The sequence below is a fragment of the Hordeum vulgare genome, chromosome 7H, assembly GCF_904849725.1.
Source record: "Hordeum vulgare subsp. vulgare chromosome 7H, MorexV3_pseudomolecules_assembly, whole genome shotgun sequence".
NCBI lineage: Eukaryota > Viridiplantae > Streptophyta > Magnoliopsida > Poales > Poaceae > Hordeum > Hordeum vulgare.
The window spans coordinates 9,135,988-9,159,873 of NC_058524.1; the positions used below are offsets into that span (position 1 = coordinate 9,135,988).

General features: G+C 42.2%; 1 protein-coding gene and 2 non-coding genes across 3 annotated transcripts; 2 read left to right on the forward strand and 1 right to left on the reverse strand.

Annotated features, from left to right (window-relative positions):
• Nucleotides 1-2,326: 2,326 nt before the first annotated feature.
• TRNAD-GUC lies at nt 2,327-2,398 on the forward strand. The gene has a single exon. It is a non-coding gene; the product is annotated as a tRNA-Asp (tRNA).
• Nucleotides 2,399-3,700: 1,302 nt separating this feature from the next.
• TRNAD-GUC lies at nt 3,701-3,772 on the forward strand. The gene has a single exon. It is a non-coding gene; the product is annotated as a tRNA-Asp (tRNA).
• A 15,104-nt stretch (nt 3,773-18,876) lies between these two features.
• LOC123410806 lies at nt 18,877-23,677 on the reverse strand. The gene is made up of 2 exons (XM_045103747.1): nt 22,842-23,677; nt 18,877-20,538 (listed from the first exon to the last, which is right to left on the reverse strand). The coding sequence occupies exons 1-2, from the start codon at nt 23,309-23,311 to the stop codon at nt 19,242-19,244; spliced, it is 1,767 nt and encodes a 588-aa protein (XP_044959682.1). The 5' UTR covers nt 23,312-23,677; the 3' UTR covers nt 18,877-19,241.
• Nucleotides 23,678-23,886: the final 209 nt, after the last annotated feature.

The following is a 23,886-nucleotide window of genomic DNA, read 5'->3' on the forward strand; positions in this document are numbered from 1 at the left end:
GAGGGGGGAAGGAGGGATGGAGAGTGAGTGAGAGAGAGTGGCGTGTGGGTTTGTCCATTATAGAAAAGCTTTACTAAAAGTATCAAAGTGAATCTTGTCAAACTTGAGAGTGATTTTTCTTGCTTTTGGCAACTTATACTTTACTCATACAAGATGAACCAACTCTATTACTAAAAAAAGGGAAGCTAGACCGTGCATGCTTGCATACCTTGAGTCGGGCACTCATTTTTTACAAGTTGTATTTTCCCGTTTGGGAAAGGGTGGAGCCCCTCCGACTCCTTGTCCCCATCAGAATACGGAAAACGCTATCGCTCAACCGGCGAATGTTTGTGCACGCGTCCACCTCCTTCGTAGCCGTCGGATTTGATTTGGATCGAACGACTCAAAAGCAATCTCTATCCTAGTACAGTTCTTGCAACTCACCCCTTGTTTCAGTTGACTTAACCAAAACAAATGGTTTGTTGTCGAGCGAGCACTCACAACCAGCAGCCAAGCCGAGCGTCCATGCCTATAGGTCGTCGTCGCGAGCATGTCTATGTAGGATCTCCCCTGCCAAACGCCTCCGAGTGACCGGATCCAGCGAAATTCATCACGCGGGTGTGAAGCACCATCAACCTCACCCCCATTCTGGCACCACGGCGCTAGTAGCTGCCACATTACCATGTTGTACGTCAATGTCCGCTTCAAGTTTCTGCAACAACAATGTTGTTGCAGAACATCGGCAGCAAAAGCCGGTTGTGTTAGTGCGCGATGTGGCCGGAGATGTTGTTGCACTTTTTGCAACAAGGGTCATGTTAAAGAAAATAAGACGAGGGAGATGTGTTTGTAATTTTTGCAAGAAGGGTCTTGTTGCAGAAAAATAGAAAAAAAAGGCTTTACAACAAGGGACTTGTTGCGGGAAATTAGAGAAGAGGGGATTTCACAACAAAGGAATTGTTTTAGAAAATTAGAGAATAGGAGGTTTCACAACAGAAGTACTATTACAGGAAACTAGAGAAGATGAACTGATAGCTCGCGTCGAAGAATCGAACGGCTCGTGAGGCAGAAAAGATCTGCCGGCCAATGCAGGCCCCAGTTAGAATATTAGGTGGAGGCTTAAGAAAAAATTAGGGAATGGCCACCCTGAAATCCAGAGGGAGAAGAGATTAAGTGAAGGCTTAATAGGAAATTAGGTAGCTCCCATCATGAAACTCTGGCGCAGGTAGATTACCAGGAGGCTTAATAGGAGATTCGCGAGGGCACACCTTGAAATCTAGGGGGAGATTACCTGTAGATTATTATGCGGGCATGCATACCACAATAAAACTCATTTAAATCACCTGTAGATTATAGAGGGGCATAAATATCGTCAAAAAATATGGAGTGGGTGGATCAAAGTTGTGTGGGAGTAGAATCAATATCCGCAACATCACATCTTTCATGGGTTCCAAATACTCATTGGGCTTCGTCAGTAACAAGTCTATCTGAATTATCATCTGGAAATAACAAAACTTATCCAAAGGTTTGTTTTCCAGTGGTATAATAGTGTCGGGTTCACTGAGAGATACCGAATCATGCTCATCTAAGACGTTCTCGTCCTCCTCCGACATGACGAATTTTGCGGGACAAAGCGGGACGTTGAGCTAGAACTTAACCCTAGGAACACGAGACCTAGACGTGAAACTAGAATATTGTCGTCAAAGTATGCAACAGTCAACTTGAGCCGTGATGCCACACCGAGCATTGTTTTTCTTGGACCGAAGATCCAGAACCATTGAGGGGTGTTTTGGCTCCCGGGAGCATATGCTCCCGAATGAACAGGTTCCGCAAAAAAAGTGGTAAAATGTTTTTTTTTTAAATCTGAATTTTATTGTGGGTATATGTGTTAGTGTGACAAGCATGCTTGATAATTTTCATACAGAACGGAGCAGTAATGTTTCGTCGGTGAAAATAACAAATTTGGGGTAACATTTCATGTTCAAATTTGTTATTTTTGCACAGGCCAAAATATTTAGCCTTTTTGCCTAAAATTTGTAGGTAGCATTGGAATGTGACTATAAATGCAAACAATCTTTGTTGAAATCTTTTTGACATTTCAAAAATTATTTTTCATGAGTAGGAGCAAATGCTTCCGGTAGCCAAATTGAATTTCCCTAGAATCATTGCTTCTCTTCTTTCCCTTTCACTCATTGGGCCCAAGAGAGACGATTTGCAACGACAATGATGTGGAGCACGCACGAAACCATATCCACAGCAACGGAGAACGTTTTGTGGGTAGACAGCGCCTGTAAGTAGGTAAACTGAACCACAGCAATGGAGAATGCTTTGTAAGAATTTAAGCAAGCAAGTCGTTGTAGTATAGTGGTAAGTATTCCCGCCTGTCACGCGGGTGACCCGGGTTCGATCCCCGGCAACGGCGCCTTTTTTTTCCTTTCGTTTTTTCCGGCCCATGACGGATTTGGCCTGTTAGTTCCGCTGGACCCATTTCTTTTCGGCCTGCTAAGAGCCGAGTCCTGTGCTTGCACGCTTTAAACGGTTCCACAACGATCGATCCACTGCATCCGCTCCAATTTACCTTCTGCACCCTGCAAAAGTGCCCTGTTCGCTCTACAGCCCTGCCAAGATCTTTGCCGTCCTGCTACAAGAATATACATTTTGTAGACACGTGCTACAGGAATTTTGTTGCGGTAATGCAAAAAAAAAAATGGTATTTTGTTGCACTCGCATACGGGTGCGTTATTATGCGAAGCAAGACGCTTGCCACGGACCCAACCGGTTCAATGTTTTTCAACTATACTCCGTCCGTTCGAAATTATTTATCTCGGAAATGAATATAAATGGATGTATCTAGAGCTAAAATACGCCTAAATACATACATCCCTCCGACAAATATTTCCGAACGGAGAGAGTATAAGTCTTTTTAGATATTTCACTACGGATTACATACGAAGTAAAATGAACGAATCACACTCTAAATTATATCTACTCCCTCCATCCATATATATAGGGCCTAATGCATTTTTTGAGATTGTCTTTGACTATTGATAATATTAATAGTATATGAAATGTATAATGTGAAAATTATATCATTGAAAGCTCCTTTCACATACGAACTTGAGGAGATGCTTTGTGTAACTTGCATGTTCGCACACGAGCTCCTTGCATGTAACTTGAGGATATGCTTTAAACTTGCATGTAACTTCAGGATATGCTTTGTGTAACTTGAAAGCTCCTTTCACATACGAGCCGAGTCCTGTGCATCCGCTCCAATTTACCATGTTCCCAGAGACCCTTTTGAAATCATGTTCGCACCGAAAACATTTGCATTTTTTAGTGACTTTGCATCTTAGCAAAAAAAAATGCTCTTGCTTAAAAATATATGTACCTTTCAAATCATGAGTGCTTTAAAAAAATCGTTATTTAGGAGCTTTAGGTTTTAGTAAACGTGTATGATTTAAGCTTTAGCAATTCTGTATAAAAATAATGAAGGATCATCAAACATTTAATAGCAGATGAAACAATAATTCAAAACATCTTCATAATAGCAATAGCTATCGTCTATGGCATTTGTTTCGTAACTATCAAGCATGCCTAGAACATCATTTCTATTGAATCCACATAACAAGAGAACTTATGGTAAAGGACCCCATCACATAGATTAAAGAAAAAAAGAGGGACTAATCAATAGTTTTCTTGTTTTTGTAAGAATCTAAGCAAGCAAGTCGTTGTAGTATAGTGGTAAGTATTCCCGCCTGTCACGCGGGTGACCCGGGTTCGATCCCCGGCAACGGCGCTTTTTCTTTTTTTTCTCGTTTTTGCCGGCCCACGACACTTGGGCCCGTTAGTTGCCATGGCCGCATCCCTTTTTCAGCCTGCAGATAACCCGCTCCTCATCGCGGCCTACTGGGAGCTCCTGGCTCGTTATATCTTTAGACCAATATATGCAATGGCTTACAGTGAATACCACATTCTTTTCATTATAGAAAAACACTAGATTTTAACTTGTGTGTTTTACGCTTGTTTGGTTTTGCTGCCTTATTTTTGAGCCAGCGTTATATTTTTAGATCAAATGAGCTAGTGATATATGCAATGCATCCGTGTCGTTTCTCTCATGGGTGATTGTGTCAAGATGATTCTTAGATGCCAACTTTTGGGGATTCAGTAAATAGAACAGAAATAAAATTTCATTAGACCCATCTTCACTTCAATTTAAGCTATATCTTTATAATGTACTTACATATTCCTATATGGATAGTGGTCGCCTAACATGTTAACTCTTGGTTCCATCCCTAGTATCATGGCCGTGGTAGAAACTATACTACTGTCATCTCCTCGTCAGGTGTCAAGGAGATAGCCGGAAGATCAAAGCCGACAATGATATTGTGCATTTGCATTTTTTTCTACAAACACTCCTCTCGCTGATGGCCATATATAAATAAAACATGTGACAAAAAATGCACACCCATCTCAGGGTGGGAGCGGAAGATACCCACCAACCAATCCCTTATTGTAAATCCCTGGCGTGTACTCCCTCCGTTCCTAAATATAAGTCTTTTAAGAGGTTTCATTAAAAGGACTACATACGAATGTATATAGACATAATTTAGAGTATAGATTCATTCATTTTGCTCCGTATGTAGCCCTCTAGTGAAATGTCTATAAAGACTTATATTTAGGAACGGAGGGAGTATTTAAGAACTGCATGTATAGAATTATTAATCAGAGAAAAAGGCCCCCGGTTTTTTGGCATCTTGAAAAGCAACAGCAGCCACGGTGCCCAAAAACATTCTCTCTCCTACCCTAAAATCATTTTAGGGCACAAAATTTTACATCATCTGTTGAAATCTTCTTATATAAAGTCAGATATGGCAAAAGCATAACGACCATTCAACACGTTTGCAGTTGGGGAACACTAGAAGCCGGTACCGCATATTGGAGTCAACTTGGGTCCTTCCCAGCACGTTTCCTCGCTCTTGTAAGTAATGATCTGTGGGGCAATCATGCATGCGTCTGGTCACCAGAATTCTACCAATGTTGACTAGCTTTTGATACAACTTTCGTGGGAGAATTTTACCAATGTTGCAGTTGCACGACAAGTAGTTGAGTGAATATTTCTAACTTGTTTTTCCAAAGTTGTCAAGCATTACCTTGGCCACGACGAATGAGCATGGCGGCGAGCACAACTACGGACTAGGGTTAAGGTTAGGTTTCCATTAGTATGTGTTCCTTACAGTATGTTAGTATGACCTCTGTTTTATGAACTCGTCTCAGTTTGTGTGAATTGTGCTTGTGATGAACTGCCACATGATCTCGAACAAATTCTCACGGGAAATAGTTTCTCGAATTATCCATCACGGCTTTGGGTATCTATTCCGGCTCGAGAATTTGCAAACCGTAAAATCAGTTTCAAGGTTACCATGACGCTACATTTTTTTGTGTGTTTAAATCCAAAAATGTATGTTGTTTGTAAATCAAACCAGGGAACTCCCTCATCGAGGTAGGCTGGTGTAACCAACCCGACACCCAGTGGGATCAGATAACCTTAAATATTTTCCTTCTTTTATTCAGTAATTTCCTTTACCCTTTTTTACTTTTGCATTTTCAGATTTTTCATTTTTTCAAATCTTTGAACTTTTTAAAATACGACGAACATTTTCAAATTGCATATATACTTTGAAAATTGGTGAATGTTTTCTATTTTCGATGAATATATTTTTTCAAATTTGGTGAGTTGTTTTTTAGTTTCTATGAACCTTTTCTAAATCGATGAACAACTTTTCGAAATCATAAACTTTTTTTCAATCAATTAAATTTTCTGAATTTACGTTTTTTTGTTCACTATTTCAAACGTGATCGAATGAACCCAGAGAAAATAAAATGCAATGGATCTCGCTCTACATGGGACGGTTCACCAGGGTTGTCGCAGGAGCTTCCCTAGCGCCTGAAGCGCGGGAACCTCCTAAGCGGCGCATTAAGTGCCACTTGCAGCACCAGGCGCACACTGAGGCTTCGTCCTGCCTGGCCCATGTAAGGCGAGCGCTCTGCCCCCGCACTCGCCCTACTGCAGTCTTGATTGGTTTATAGCTGACCAATTGCATGCCTAACCATTGATTTTTTTTTAAATTAAAGTAAGTAATAAGCAATATTAAAATTTTTTTAAATTCACCAATTTAATTTTTTACAAAGTTCAAAAAATATTAAACCAATTAAAAAATTCACCAGATTTCAATAAAAAAATTAACTTTAAAAAAGGTTCACCGAATTTCAAAAAAAATCATAAACTTTAAAAAATGTGATCGAATTTGTAATAAAGTTCATTGAACTTCAAAAATAGTTCACTGAATTTGAAAAAAATCACCAATTATGAAATATGCACATCGAATTTGTAAAAAATATTCATTGGCTTTGAGAAAATCTCATCAAATTAGAAAAAGAGTTCATCGAATTTGGGAAAACATTCGTAAAAATCTGGTGAACATTTTTCATTGAATTCAAAAAAAGATCATAAATTCGATGAACTATTTTTGTCAAAATAGAAAAAGGAACAAAAAATAAAAATAAAAAATGGAAGGAAGAAAAAGAAAAAAGAGAAATGAAGAACAAATGGGGCAAAACATGTATATAATCAGACACTTTAGTCCAGTAGTTTAGAAAAAGGAAAAAAAGGGAAATGGGCTAGCCCAAAACGGAGAGCGGGGTGTGCCCTTGTACGTTAACCATATAACTAGAGTAACTAACTCAGGACTGCTTCTTCGGAATCTTTTCAAGGGTCACTTTCAGATGCAGTCATTTAAAGTGTTATTAGACGTTGTCATGTATCACGTTCTGTGTCTTTTTTTTGAATTTGTTTTTAGTTCTTATTTTCTCGCACACATTTTTGGTTATTTAGATGTTTTTTTTTAGATTTTTGCTTTTTGGTTTCTCACTGGTATTTCTTAGCTTCTGGAACATCCGACTCAAACTCCACATAATGGTTCACAGGATACAGTTGAGGGCTGGAACATCCGACTCAGACTCAAAATAATGGTTCGCAGGATACAGTCGGTCAACACTCGCTAGCTCATGTGCAACAGAATTTTGTGCTACGGCAACAAACTACTATTACATATTTAGGAAACCATAATTTCAATTGAAATTTTGTGTCCTCGATGATGGCCGCATACGACGACGAATCGACCTTCCAGAGATCCATAGCCTCCTCCAGAAGCGGCGAGTCTGTTTCAAACTCAGCGTTAGCAGCTAGGGCGACAGCATGTGACATAGCAATGTCTTCTGACACGAGCAGCGATTAGGCTTTCATTGTGGGTGCAGGCCGCTACACCCCACCCCGCGATCCTCGTCGGGTACAAATGACCCGTCCAGATTGATCTTCACCATGTCGTCTCTTGGTGGCCTCCACTTTTCCACGGAAGGTTTCGTGGCCTCTGGAAGGTAGACTTGCATGTATTCCAGGACCGAGGTGCAAGTGCGCCAAGTCTCTCGCGGAATCAAAATTGTACCTTTCATAAAAAAACAAAAATAAAAAACGCGTTTTTTACGTTTCCAAGGAGTACATCCGTGCCTCTTATGAAAGCAAAAAAAATATACCTCGCGTGAAAAAAATAACAGAAAACATGTGTTTTTTTTCCAAAAGACACTCTCACGAAAGCAAAACCGTGCTTTTCAAAAAAGGAAAAAGATCTTCAAAAAACAAATCTAAAATAAAAAAAACGATCAAAAGCTAAGAAAGACCAATGAAAAACTGAAACACGGATAAAAGAAGAAAAACCACTAAAAACAAAATATGCGAGTGAAAAGTTTAAATAAATAAAATCCAAAAAAAATAACACTCAGAACGAAATATGTGATGTCCATTGAGAATGTGTCAAGTAAATACGCATGGAAATGATGGTTGCGAGGCTTAAAAAAAACGCTCGTCAACTAATTGATCCCCAACCAAGGAAAATGCTATTCGCCGCATGCTGCGGCAAGGAGTCAAGGCTCCGCACACACCCCAGACGTTACTTGGGCCGGCCCAGATTACTTAGCAACCGGTTTTGGAACCTTTTATGAGGATCTCTCAACATCTTTTTATTTTTACTCCTTTTTCTATTTTCGTTTTTATGTTGCTGTTTCTTTTATTATTATTTTCTGTTTCTTTTAGTTTATTTTTTTGCAAGGTTATTTTATCTTTTTAATCATAAGTTTATGTTCGAAAATTGTTCTTGAAATTCGAAAAGTTGCTTCTAAGAAAAATATAAATTTCAAATACTTGCCTTTTAAAAAAACACTCATAACTTTTAAAAAAATTGTAATTTTTTTTAAAATGTTCGATACTTTCAAAAAATATTTGGTATTTTAAGAAACTGTTCGAAATATCAAAATTCTATTTAGTTTTTAAACTAAATTCATGTTCGAAAATTATTTTTAAGTTTCGAAAAATGTTCTTGCTCTTAAAAAATGTTTGAAATAAAAAATTATAAACCGGCACACCGGAAAAACGAAAACAATCACCTAAAAAGCAAAAAATGCATGAAAACAAAAGCGCTCAGTGCGTGACAAATGACTGCAACTGAGAATACACCAACTGACGTCGCACTGAAGTGATCATTGAGAGATTCCAAAGGAATGCTTATGAACTAATTGATGAAACAATTCCTTATTTCACACTATCTTAACTTCCGTTTCCTTATTTGATATGTTTCTTTTTCTTTCTTATATAACAACGAATCTAAATTTTATGTCATTTATAATATTTTTGTTTATTTTAAGCCTAAATGAGATCTGAAAAGGCCATCAACAGACAATGACATCCAGACAACACCATTGCAGGGCAGTGACACACGAACAACATCAATACACTGCAGCAGCGCACGCATATGATAGTAGTAGCACATGCACACACAACAACAGACACGCACCCGCACACGCACGTAGCAGACACATGTAGCAGCAACATACACGCACGCAACACACGTAGCACGCACATGTAGCGCACACACACACATAACACACACACACGCATCACACATGCACGCATGCAGCACACACATGCATGCATGCTACATCACATGCAGGAGCACACGCATCTAACAGCACGCGCGCACGCACACACGTACACGCACAAACATGTAACAACACACACGCACACATAGAGCATCAATAGCACACATACGCGCGCACAAGCAGCAACACACGTTCGTGTACGCAAACATATCACATGAGGAACAAAATAGTCTTTTCAGCTATCATTTAGGTTTAAAATGAACAGAAATGTTATAAAAAGTCATAAAATTTAGACTCATTATTAGCTAGAGAAGAAATTATTTATCAATGTCAAATAAAGCACTAAATTTAAACACAGTGTTAAATAAGGAATTCTCTCCTAGTTGATCCCCAACCTTCCGGGTATCGGAAACTGGTTTTACGGTTTGGGATTTTAGCCGATGTGCTAAAGATTCCCTAAGCCCATCATCCCATACCTGGCCCCCATCATCATCCCTGGCCTGGGCTAGGCCGGCGCTACAGCCGGAAGAAAGAAATATATCGAGGTTAAAAAAAACTAACATGTACCATACTTCTGTACAGGCCGGGCTGCCCATCCGAGAGCTGGAAGAAAGGGCGACGCGCATGAAGGCGCAGCCGCCAGAGAGAGACGCACATCCTTCTTCCTCGACAGGTTGGATAACTGGGCCATCTTTGTCAGCACGGACATGTGATGGGAGGCATTGTCATGCATGAGATGGGGAGGGAGAAGCAACCACATGTACTCCTTTCGTCTCAAAATAAATATCGTTGATTTAACATTAAATTTGTATTAACTTAGTATTAAATTTACGACATTTATTTTGAGACGGAGGGACTACTTCCCAAGTTATAAGTCTAAACAACCTTGGGCTGCAGTCCGACTATGGCAAAAACGTAACAACCATTTAACATGTTTGCAGCTCGAGAACGCTGAAAGCCAGTACCGTAGATTGGAGTCAACCTGGGTCCTTCCCAGCACGTTTCCTCGCTCTGGTCAGTGATGATCTTTGGGGTAATTGCGCATGTTTCTGTGATTAGCTTCTGATACAACTTCCGTGGGAGAATTCTATCATGTTGCAGTTGCAGGATGACCGTGGGAGAATTCTACCATGTTGCAGTTGCACGACGAGTAGTTGACTGAATGTTCTTGGCTTCTGTTCCAAAGTTACTGATCTTCAACTCTAGTTTTTCTTGTGTGGTGATTACAAGGGGCCTTGTTACATTTTATTTCTCATCTACTAGAAAATGTAGAGATTTTTTGTACTTGGGCCACTTGATAAGATGGGCTAGGCCTGCAACTTTCTTTCATAATACTAGGCACCTAAGGTGTTCGTCTGGCCTTGGGCTGGGCCCAAAATGCAAATTCATACTGTCTACTAGCTAGCATCTTTGCTCATTGTTCATTCAGTAAGCTATAACCTACAGCCATTCTTCATCTTTTCATATTAGAAACCTGTGTTGTTTATCCTTATCTTAAGATTTTCTAGAATTATTTCAATCCTAATCCGCCGTTTGAGATCAATCGTTGAACAACCATACGGATCTTTTATCTTTAAAGAAAATGTTTGTTTTGACAGATTTCCAAAGGTATTACTAGAAAACATCCCAAAATTTCTCAAAGTAAAAAAACAAGAATCTACCAGCGCATCTCTTTTTTCCATGTGGATGCGATCGCTTTGATGACCCCTTTATCCTTTACGTCCAAAGAAAATATGCTAGTTGCCAATATGGAAAACAGAGCACATATATGTACACCATGTTGCTGTTTAACAGTGACAGGAATAAAGACTGGTCTAGCTCATCACCATCATCTTTTCGTGCTTTCAAACCTTTTGCTTTCTCTGTCTAGCATGCCCCATCATTTGAATTCCCACAAGGCCTCAACATCTTGATGGCATCAAGGAAGAGAAAAAGACACACATCCACACCACAGGCATGGCGGGCACGGCGTCTATATGGAACTCATGTTAGACTTTAGGCTTTGAATCTTCTTGGCTTTGGGTGCCAATGAATCAATGTGGCCGGCAGGTGCGGCACCCATGTCGTCATAGATTGGACAAGTTTCACAAACGCCTTGATGAAAAAGGATTGGCAAACAACAATTTCTTCCTGTTTCTTGCACCAACTAGTATCCTGAAATTTTGATCTGTGTGCGAAAGGTGGGTGATTTACTTGTGTATTTCGATAATATGTACTCCCTCCGTTCTTAAATATAAGTCTTTTTATAGTTTTTACTAGGGGACTACATACGGATGTATATAGACATACTTTAAAGTATAGATTCACTCATTTTGCTTCGTATGTAGTCCCTTAATGAAATCTCTTAAAAGACTTATATTTAGGAACGAAGGAAGTATATATCTTCTTATCGTCATTCGGCCACTGTGAGTTTCACTTCTTAATTTCTCTTGTGGTGGTAGATAAAAAGTTTTAGCTACCGGCATATGACATCCACTCGACTTCTTTGCCTTTATGTAAATGTAAAGTAAACAAAAGAGCTACTTATCCTAATCTCAAAACACTTTTTGGGAGGTCACATCTGGTGAGAAAACAATCCTTCCTAGACGGCAACAAGACGAACTACACAACTGAACGGTTGAGAAAACCTGCAAAGGGCCATAGAATTTGTGTTCCAATCCCCACACATGAAAAGGATAGGATATGTATGAGCAGTTGAACACGGATCAGAATTTGGAACACACCAGTAGATTTGACTTTACGCAGCCTTGTCACCTCAACTATTTTTAATTTTCCTGTGTCAACTTTCTTATCTAGAAAAGATATGGCTGCTGCCTATGCTTGCATAATCTATCTTGGATCAGATAAATGGATTTTTGCTGTGGATGCCATTCCTTCCTCTCTGTACATGATGACAGCGTTGACACTTGCAGTTCTAGACAAGAAGATGTCATGTGTACTTTCTTCATGTACTATTCACATTGAAAGCATACAGGTTGTACAACAAGCCAACAAATTTATTTCAACCATGTTCATTAACTCCATTCCAAGAAGTGATCATGCTGCAGGAGAAAACTTTGTGCGCCACAGTCTGGAGATGAACATGAAGAACTTCTCTGTATATGATAAGTCTGGAGATGAATATGAAGAACATCTCAGTATACGATATTTCCATACTATCCTTGTGTTCATTTAGGCACATGGAGGCTGTAGAAGTTGCCACCTCAATCTTTTTTCAGACCATCTTTTTTGTAATGATTCCGATATACACTTCTCACCATTATTATTATTTTTCTAATTATATGTACAACTGCAACTAATTAAGGTACGATATATACCAGTGCCATGCTACTTTCCTGAATCTGTGGCGTCACTGAATTCTTGAGACATACTCATGCTGCTGCTTAAGTATGTACTCCACTAGTAGTGCATCTGCACCAAGTTGGGCACTCAGAATTAGGGCCTTGTGCTTTGTGGTCAGGTGTCCTGTCGGGTCCATATATGTCTGCATTATCCCCCAAATGCCGGCTGTCACGGGCGCACAGCCGTATGCGTCAAGTGATCATTCACAGCGAATGCAGGCCATCTCCTTGGCTTAGTTAGTGGTTCAAAGAGCATCTTGAAAGCTAGGCTTAGTTAGTGGCCGCAGCATCTTGAAAGCTAGGCTTGTTGAACACTTTGTATATACTAGTACCTGACATTGCTTGTGGTTGGGGCCACTTGATTTAATCGTGTCGACGAAAGTACACGATTAACTCTTAGCCATGTCGATTATGTAATCAATTCGATGAGACGGAAGACACCCTTCGTTTGTTTATTCGTGCGTACCGTGTTTTGGCCACTTAAATTCAGTCTCTGAACAATGATGATAAATTCAGTAATGTGTGGATAATGTCACACAAAACTAACATCATTGAGAACAGTCACAGGAGACTTGATCAAAATTGGCATCCAAGATGGTGCATTGTATTCTGCCCTTTTTTCTCCATCTTTCGTGTTTTGAAAAATAAAGAGGAGAAAATGTGTCGAGTAACACAAACTTGCTGCCGCTAGTGCTCCTACGTACGACCACGCTAATCAGTGACCGGGACAGCTTAGGATCTGGTGAGTGCGAATCTCAACTTGTTTTCTTTTTCTACGACGTCTTTTCCTTTGTTGGCCGTTCAAAAAGAGTTGGCGCGCGTTCGCTTTGTTTGATCTTGTTTTCTCCTTCTTTTTCTCCCCCTGCTCCTCCTTTCCTGGCGTTGAGCGCCACTTTGTGTGCCCTTTGTGCAGTACGATTACGATTAGCCTGATGTGATGAATCTGGAGTACATCATCATCACTGTTATTAGCTCAATCACTCTTTGGGCGATTCAGACAAGCCTTGATTGCACTTGCCACTGTCCTTAAAACTGTGACGAGCATAATCACTCTGTCATTAGCAGTAGCTCAGTGCACAGCGGCACTGAGTGCGATTTTAGCCCGGCTAATCACACGGTAAAACCTGACGAAGACAGGTGTGTCCCATTAGATTTGTATATATATATATATATATATATATATATGTATGTGGTGGTGCTACTTAAGTATGAGTGCCCGTGCACGTACGGGACCTCGAGGTTGAGAGAGAAGGCAGGCAGGCAGGAATCTTGCCAGTTGGAAGCGTGCGTATGATTCTTTGCTGGTACGTATATACAATATCTATATGGATAAAAAAAGAAGGGAACTGAGGCAGGTGTGGTTAGGTTAGGAACATTTATATACTTGACTAATTAATTGCAAACCAACAACCAAGTGCTCCGGTCAACTCCCTTGCTCTACGCACCACCACCAGAAATATCTCCAATCTTAACTACTCCCAGCAGCAGCAGCTATCTCTACAATGCAAAACCCATGAGGACTAGGAGTAGTAGATTAACTGGTAATAATAATATTGGAGATTCAACTGCTACTGCTCCTAGGTTTTGTTGTGGAGCAGAGCAGAGTACTGTTGGTTCAAACGGGTGGCAAAATCAGTCGTTAACTCGGACGCCTCCGCCCAAGAGATGACCGTTGGGCCGGAGAGTGTGTGTAACGGCTAGCTGGGTCAACAATCGATTGGAAAGTGGTCAGGCAGTAGGAAACGGCAGGCAGGAACGAGGCCATGATGCATGGCCAGTTGCAGCTCCCTCCCACTGCCACCTCCATCTCTTTTCTTGTCACGACCTACTACATTTTTTTACCATATGTATGTACGCACATAAGTGATTAATTAAGGTAGTACACAACTACTAATACGTACGAACGGGAGGCTAATCAAATGCCAAATTTGACGGTGCTGTCATGCGTCGTTAACCGTGCCCGCCGGCTGGCTGGCTGGCAACGGTAAGAAAGAAATCATCAAGAGAGAAAGTAAAGGGACATGGAGTGGATGCAACCCCTCTTGTCGCTAGCTTGCCGCTTGTGCGGGACGCAGGCGGGCGGCGGCACATGCCAACAATCATGGCTCGCCTGCACTTGCTTGAGGTTTCTCCTCCCATTGCCGTGCATTCCATTTCACTTTCAAGGAGGAGAAGACGAACCACCACCGGAGGAGCATTCACCAAAGAGAGAACAAACATGGGGTGATGGAGCGCCATGCCACGCCACGGAACCCAGCACCGTGCATATGCGCCGAGGGTGCACACATGTCCCTGCCCACCATACATTTTACAAAACCCAAAAAAGTAAAATAACGCTACGGTAATAATATGCACACGTAAATACAGACCAACTTTTTTAGATATTTTATTATGAACTAAATACGGATGTATACACACGCATTTTAGACTATTGGCTCATCCATTTTGTTCCGTCTATAATCCGTAGTTCAACCTCTAAAAAAGACTCATATATAGAAACGGAGGAATTAGAAATCACCTTGGTTTCTCCCTAAGGCCTTTTTCGGTTGACAGAAATTTAGGAGGGGTTTGAGCGGGATTGAAATGGATATAATTCCCTACAACTCAAAATCCACCACAATCCGGTTCAATCCTTTTAAAAAGAGGTGTAACCGAACAAGGCTAAAGAATATAATTATGCCTACAAATTGAGAGGGAAATGGACCCAGGCCGGCCTAGCTTGCTTAGGATATGCCATGACAACATCAATAGCATTTTCCATTCACACCGCGCTAATGGTGGGTCATTCCTCTTGCTCTGAGGTGAGGTCACACAAGATCATACGTTGATCCTCGCAATTTGCAGGGCTCGACGGTGACATGCATGGCTATTGGCTGGCTAGGGATAAGACCTGCATTGCAGGCTAGGGTGGGTATTATAGCAACCCCTGTGGGTTTTTTATTTCTATGTGCAAGTAGATTTCTGGACGTGTTGGGTTCACTCTTTTAATCGGATATATATCATACATATATAAAGCAAACAAAAACAAGCGAGATTTTGTGTTACATTTTACGTTGGAATTTTCATCTAAAACGGTCGACTCTACCATATTTGTATTTTTGTTTATGTAGGCTTGTCGTCTACATAAAGGCCGAGCCACATAAAGTTTTGTCTAGCTTCGATGAAGGAGGGGCGATGTACTATTGAAAGAATTTCAATTTTTATATAGGGTGCCTTAAATGGATAATTTAAATTTGCGGGCCGTAAAAGGAAAAAAATTGACAGTAAATTTGTCACACACACCAGAAAACTTATTTTATTCCGCCACATAATGGACACGTGCATGTCTAGAAAAAAGCTTCTTCTTTTCACATAAACAGTAGCATTGGTTTCACCCCTGAAGCATACGCCCTTAAGGGCCGATTTGAATTTCGTCAATCTACCATGATAACTTGTTTTAACGAGATAACTACGTATGCGTGTAGGACTTTTACAAAGGGTATGAGATCCTTAGAAATTTTAGGATAGTATTTCTATAGGAAAAATTGCTTTAGAGTCCTTTGGTTTTGGGAATAGAATCATATTTCTGTGGAGGATTTTTTACCATCTTCCGTATATCATAAGGAAAATAAATATTAGTCTAGACTCAATGGAAAAAATCCAATGATATTAAACAAATAACATCTCATTTCCTTCAAATTTTCTACTCCTATGATTTTCCTATCCTATGAACCAAAGAAGGCCTATAGGAATTTTTCCTATATGGATTTTTGTGTACAACTTCAATATATTTATAGGATCCATTGAAACCTCATCGAAAAAAAAACATTTGTTTTTCCGATGATACAATTAAACAACCCAAAACCCCCGTAGGACTAAGATGTGCATAACATTCCAATCGTATGTTTTTCATATTCCCGCGTTTTAGAATCCTGCAAATCAAAGAGGCCCTAAGTATCCCAAGGAAAGACTTATCTATTTTTACATAAATTATCCACACAATTCTATGTAAAGGTTAGCCACCCAAAAAAATGGAAAACCGTCATGTCAGTTTATATATTCCCGACAAAATAAATAGGAACATTGGCACATAGAGCTTACATCATATGGCACATAGGGCTTGTAGTTTAGTCTTTGTAAACACATCATGGAGTTTACAATTTGATGGTGACATGCATAGCTAGGGATACGACATGCATTGCAGGCCAGGGTGGGTTTTCTAGGTAGAATTGTGAAAAAAAATCTGCGTGGGTTAATCTTGAGTGGGATACATCATACATATATCACCGAACGAGGGGAGTTTGGACGTAAAGTGAATAAGAATACATGCTATTTTGATATGAATACATGTGTATTTAACCTTTTGCGATATTTTTTTGACACAAAAAAAAACAGCAGATTTATTCACTCATGAAAATCATCTTGAGTGGGATATGATGTATGATGGAATTTGAAAGTAAAATTGTCTCGATATGATGTATGATGGAATTAGAACGTAAAATCATCTACATGAATACATGTGTATGTAACCTTTTGCGATATTTTTTGACAAAAAAAAAACAGCATTTGTTTCACTCCTCAAGCATGCAGTCTTGAGAGATCCACATCCTACCATGATAACTTATTTTTCATCGAGACAATTAAGTACACAGACAAGACTTTGCCTGAGGATAAGTCTGCAGAGAAAAAAAAATACTTATCTCTTTTTACGTAAACGGTCCACTCAAGTCTATGTAAACATTGACAACGAGAAAATAGAAAAATACGCCAGTTTATTTATTCTTGATAAAAATAAAGATGAACATTGGCACGTAGAGCTTACGTCCTGCTGTCCATAGGGCTTGTAGTTTAGTCTCTGTAAACACATCATAGAGTTCAAAGTCCAACCAGCATCATCAGCCATCACAACAACAATGAATAATAATTGAATTTGAGTTATTGGGTAGGGGAAAAGTCGCACTTCTAGACACCCAATATGCAATTAGTCTTCCCCAACACGTCCCATAAAATTGTCTCCTTCACGCTTAGATGATTCAACGATTTTATCATTAGGAAATGCATGGATAACCACTCTCACTTGCAACAGGCCATAGCATAAGCTTCTTGACTGTGGACTTGGGCAAAAGAGGTGTGCTTATCAAACAAAAATATACATGATGACATGATAATGACCAGGTCTAGATGCTTTTTCAACCTCAAAGTTGTATGTGTGAAGGAGTCAGCTCATCTAGATACAACTAAAGACACAACATTTCAAATGTGAGAAGAAAAAATGATAAATAACCACACATAACCCTTTAGTGTAATTTGACTTGTATGTGTTCCCTCTAGTGTAATTTTCTCCCTGTCTTTTCGCTCTTGGGCCCGCGTTACACGTCACCTCCTAACATAACTGACACAACTTGAACACTAATGGCACTATCACTGTGTATGAGTTGACAAATACAATCGACAAGAAGAGAAATAACAGTACTAAAGCACGTCATTATTCATTTAAGCTATTCACAATTAATACGGCTTGATGTGTACGTCGAGACTGATGGACATGGACAGCTCCATGGACCTCCATATACGTCTGCTTCTTGACCTACCATCACCATTTATTCCCTCTTTATTTTCCATGTTGTTCTTGACAACTCGGTATATATTTTACCATAATTTTTGCTGCAATTTCTTATCTTGCAGCCTTTTTATCCTACTTTGTCGATTAGGGTGAGCCCTCCATTGACTTTTTGATGAGGCAGAGAGATTCTTATGGAGCAGGTGAAGACAAGGACACAAGAAAAAAAGGATCAACTTAGTCTTTTGTAAGAAAAGTTTATCCTCCCAACCCAACAAACTGTGAAAGATCAAGTAATACTAGTCGCTTAATTTTGTCATGATGCTGTTCTTTTTTTGCAGGTAGTATGGTGTACAAATGGTGCAGTGTGTGTCAGGTTCAAAAGGGCAAACAGGAAAAGAGCAGAGCTTTCTTCAAGTACATGGAAGTAGTATTAGAAGTATCTGTCTCAGCCCTTGTGGTGATCTTTGTGTTTTGGGGGTTAAACATATGGGTGCAAGTACAGTAGATCTTTTATTATGTGTGCTATGCAATCATCAAAAATTAGATTATACCACATGTTGTTGAGAACTTGAAATGCAACCCCAGATGCATCCACCCTTTGGGAAGAGTAGAAGGTCATTAGCATCAACAGTTTGGAATCCTTTTCAAAAAAAATCAACAGTTTGGAAGGGGGCACTACAAACCCTCATCGTTTGATAAGAACAGATGTCAGTCATTAGCTAGGCATCATGCAAGAAAATGGCACTAGTTAAAAGCCAAGCCATGATGTGCCCTGATAATGATGTGTTTTCATACCAAAATATTTGGGGTGTGCCCTGATAATGATGTGTTCTCATACCAAAAAAAAAAGTGGTGTGCCCTGATAATGACATGGTCCTGTGTTTCTTATGTTTTCACTCAAAACCAATGGTAAAACGATCATCCAGAATGGCAAGCACATTTCCAGAATAAAACAGCAAAGTTGCACATAGATGGCTTGGTACACTAGACGGCTAGAGTGAACGAAGAAGCACCACTGCACCAGGCAGATTACACCAGAAGTCTTTTTATTTTCACTCTACACAATCACATTTTCGACATAAATCACGAAGCATGACTGCTAGAGATTTTTCGGGCGATGCGATGAACAAAGAACCATATCATCATCAGTTACAATTGTCTTCCAAGCAAAAGAATTTAACACATTAACAGAGCTAGCACACACTCCCTCTACCACTATGTCAACATCATCATAATCATCATGCATCAAAGGGGGCAGAGCACCGGATTAACAGTGTCACTGAAACATGAACAAGAAAAAACAGGAGAAAAAGAAGAACAAATCATACCCTCTCACAAGCACAACCCACCACAACAATGGCAGCAATCTTTCTTTCCAACCAACCCCATGTAAATCATACCCTCCCCCTCGACTCGCCGGAGTCGGCGACGGCGCTCATGCCCTCGCCCTTCTCGCCGATCCTCTTCTCGTCCTCCATCCCCTTGAGATGGCCTGCTGCCTTCAGCGCCCCGATGTTGCTGACATTACCGAAGATCAGCACGATGATGCCGAGGAAGCTGCCCAGGAACGCAGCAGCAAAGGACCCTCCTGCACGTCCAGGGCCAGCAGACGCAACGGCGAAGCCGATCATGGCGCCCATGCAGCGGACGTAGGCGTACCAGATAGCAAATGCACCCTCCTTGCCCGGCGGCGAGGCGTCAAGCAGCAGAATGCGGCCGAACGAGTAGAGGATGCCGTTGGCCGTGCTCTGGACAAGGGCGATGATGATGATGTGGGCAGCCCTCCACCTGTGGCTCTTGAAGTAGAACCCGGCGCCGGACACGAACAGGGCGATGATGAACCCAAGCAGCTGCATGCGGACGGCATCAGCGCGGATGATGATCTGGATTGGGTGGAGCAGCGGCAGCGAGATCAACGGGAACAGGAAGTAGAGGATCCACAGCGCGAGCACGAGGACCGGCTTGATGCAGACGCCGCCAATGGCATACAGAGTGCCGCTGGTGAAGATGCACATTGTGGCGAAAGATGACAGGAACACTGCCACCAAGCTTCCAATGGCCTGTGGGTAGCGACCAATGGTCATGCTGTACCTGAGCTTGCTGAAGAAGTTTGGCTCGAATGCGGTGGTGGGTGATGAGCTGCTGGGCCTGTTTGTGAAGAGGCCATGGCAGATGCCGATGAACCAGATGAGGCCACTGAAGATGGAGACGACCCAGAGGCCGGTGAGCTGGTCAGTGCGCCTCAGCATGTGGTACATGAATGCAGCCATGAGTGCTGCCCCGATGCCACCGATGGCGGTGCAGTAGAGGCTGAGCTGGCTGGCAGCAGCGCGGCGGCGGAGGACAAGGTGTTTGCCCGAGTCGTGAGCAGCAAGACCACGGATCATCAGCCCGAGGTTGCGGGTGTGCACAGCCTCGGCAATGATGATGGACGCAGCGATGAAGAGGATGTAGAACAGGAACACCCAGACCGTCTTGAAGAAGCCAGTGAGCAGGCAGAAGAACGAGCCGAACGACGTCGCCGCGATGAGGATGAGCGACTGGTACTGGCCCCTGTCAAGGTGGTGCGCAACCTGGGTGAGGAGCGGCGCCACGAGGAGGATGCCGATCGCCCACGACAGGGCGCTCCAGCCCAGTGGCGACATGTGGGAGCTAGATATGGCAATGGTGTACCTGGTCAGCCTCTGGTACCTGGCCACATTCCACAAACTTGGTGTGAGCATTTTGAGGACACTAACATGCAGTACAAGCAAACATGGCATGACTGAATTTTGCATAGTAAAAACTTGCAAGTAAATAAGAACAACAATGCTGGGAAGATACAACATGTACATTTCTGCCTAGTGAAAACTGGAATTTACAGTAGTACCATACTCTTCCATGGGTAGATGCAATGCAAGATGAACTCATTACACAAGGGGAAGAAAAGAAAATTGTGAGTTGGGGTGTCAATGTTGACACATTTATGAATCAACAACATCTTGTTTGCCCCCATCAAGGGGCAGTTAGTTGGCCCTATGCAATTCAAGCATCTACACCCACCTACCAATTGGCTGGAGCTGCAGTTAGCCAGCCATCAGCTAACAATTTTTGTGGGTAAAAAAGCATTAACCCTTGTGCATGATTACAAGGTTTATCACTCCCTTTTCCTGTTCAAAAGGGCATAATAAAGTGGGGAGAAGACCAGGCCCAGGAGAAGGGGGGCAAAAGCATGGGCATGCTTTCGAGCACTCATTTCCTTGGTCCTATCAAAAGTGAGACAAAAGCAATGCAGCCACTACTTAGATCCATCACCCTAGAAAAAAATGCACTACTAGAGTCCTAGTACATGGCTACTGCCATTTTTCTCCTAGCAAAAACATCACTCATTAGAGATGAAAACATGTAGTACTACTCAGTCCTAGCATTTTGAACTTTGAAATGAAAATATGTACTGCCACTAAGGGCATCTCCAATGGTTGTATGATCATTGTTGGTAAAATTGCCACATAGATGATTTTGATGACATGGCGCATAATAAAAGAAGAGAGAGAATGAAATCGTATGAACTTGAACCAACGGTTCACGCACAAGCTCCGAGGCAAGCATGGTTATTTCTTCCATATTTAGTGGACCCGCTTAGTTATTTTACATATGATTAACATATACTCCATTGAAGAGCTTGTATGATGTGCTGTTGGTTGTTGATGTGGACACTTATACCAACGATTGAACATACGGACTGTTGAAGATGCTCTAAGTAGCATTTTGAACTTTGAAATGAAATACAGTGGTAGTAGTGGTGTATGGAGTGACATCTGTACTACTGCTAGTATATCTGATGAAGCATGGAAGCAAGTTTTGCTTCAGAGGCAGTATTTAATGGGATACACAGGCGTGGCCATAAATCTCACACTTATGGCCTCCCCTGCCTGCTTGCAGTACCATTCATATTTTTCTACTGCTTGCAGTACTGCTATCATCCCAACGTTATAAAAAAGATTGATTCAAAATGGGGTTTTATTTTCCACAGGGAGGATGAGGCACCCTTGGCTGGGAATCTCTTGTTTGACCTTATCCCCCCAAGAGAAATCATGTGACCCCCAGCAGGGCAGGGCAGGTGCTAGCTGACAAAAATGATGTAGTAGGTTTTAATATGTGTAGGCAGATATGTAGGCCGAGTGATAAATCCTCAGTGAGGAAAACAATATTTAGCTGGAAAGAAAAGAAATTAAATCCTCACTGAGCTATCCACCACATCTAGTCTGGCCTAGGACCAAATAACAGTGGCCATGTTTTGGAGCTTTGCACCAAGAATCTCTTATCTGCTTGCAGCTGATAATAATGGAGATGCAAGCACGGAACCATGGAATCTCCTAGGTATTTCCTTCGCATATACGCCACAAAATAAGCTCCCCCCAACAGACAGGGAAAATCATGTATCTGTACTTGCCCACAGTATCAGAAAAACGATAATGAAATGAAAACAGAGTTGGAAAATAGATAATATGTGGGCAGAAGTACAGAGGAGATCACGGGATGCAGCACGAGAAACGGCCAAAACAAATTGAAATGAGAGCAAGGCAAGGGATGCTTCCTGGTTTGCAGACAAAAACAAGAACCCTTTTTTTTATTTTGAGCAGACACTGCTTGGGTAGATAATAAGAACAAGCCCTCAAGGAAAATAGTACTAGTAGTAGTGCTCCAAGAAAAATCACTGGCGCATGGTTCTAAAACTGGAAGAAAAGATTACTGCTTCCGAGAAAAAACACCAAGGATTCTTTTTCTTGCTTGCTTGTGAACAAATCTAGCCCGAATAAGTGGATAGGAAGAGGAAGGGAAAATACAGAGAGATGGAAACAAATCTCCAAATCTGTGTAGAAGAGGGGAGCTGGAAGCCCCAAGAAACTGTAAAAGTGTCACCCAAAACCCCTCTAAAAACCACGAGAAACGGCCAAGAAGTCGAAAAAAAATATCAAAACTTTGAGAGAGATGGAGCTTCTTCTTGTTCTTACATGGACATCTCGTGGACGGAGCAGGAGGCGCCCTTGACGGTGTACTTGGCCTCGGGGTTGAAGTCGGAGGAGGGGAAGGCGACCTGGGTGACGATGGCCGGGAAGAGCACCGGCAGCAGCAGGTGGGTGATGAAGAAGGAGCAGAAGCCGTAGAGGTACCAGCCGACGAGCTCCACCATGGCGGGGGGCTCCTCGGGCATGACGTACGCGGGCGCCGCCGGCTGCCGGTACGCCTCGCGCACCACCTGGATCTCCCGCGTCGTCTCCTCCGGCGCCGGCGGCTGCCCCCCGTTGCCGCCCTTCCCCCCGCCACCGCCGTTCTTGGCCATGGGGGGCGCGGCGACGTGCGGCGGGGCCACGGCCGCCTTCTCCTTGGCCGGGGGCGCCGCGGACGACGCCTTCTCCTTGTCCTCCTTCTGCAGCGCCTCCCTCATGCTGCTCCGCGGCTGCGGCAATGGCTGCTCCGACATTGCTCCCACCCTCCTCCTTTAAGCAGCAGCGCCCGCAGCAGTGGCGCCAACGGCCGGCTAGCTACCGGATGAGAGCGAGCGGCTGCAGCTACCAGCGTGCGTGATGTGCGTGATGAGAGAGAGAGAGAGAGCGGCTGCGGGAAGGTGAGTGGTTCTTTTGAGGCCGGCCTCCCTCTCTCTCTCTATCTCTTCTTCTTGGGTTGGGTGTAGAGAGAGGCTAGAGAGAGAGAGAGTGAGAGAGTACAAGTAGAGAGAGAGGGGGAGGGGGGAAAGGTGGCGGACTTGAAACCCGGGAATGCAATGGGGCTTTGGGTGTAGAGAGAGAGAGTGGAGTGGAGTGGTGTGGTCTTCTGCGCTGCCATTGGAGCCGGCCATGGCGGGGCTGGTTTTATGGGGGCGTGGGGTTTCTGCTACGGGGACCAAACCACAAGCCCCCAACCCAACCCAACCCAACCCATGCCCAAGGGCTGCACCACTGTTTGTTTGGAGTAGTAGATGGGTTGGCCGAGGGGGCTCGCCGCCGGGCCGACGACGGCGACGTTCGGCGGCACGGCGCGTATCAATGAACATGTGAC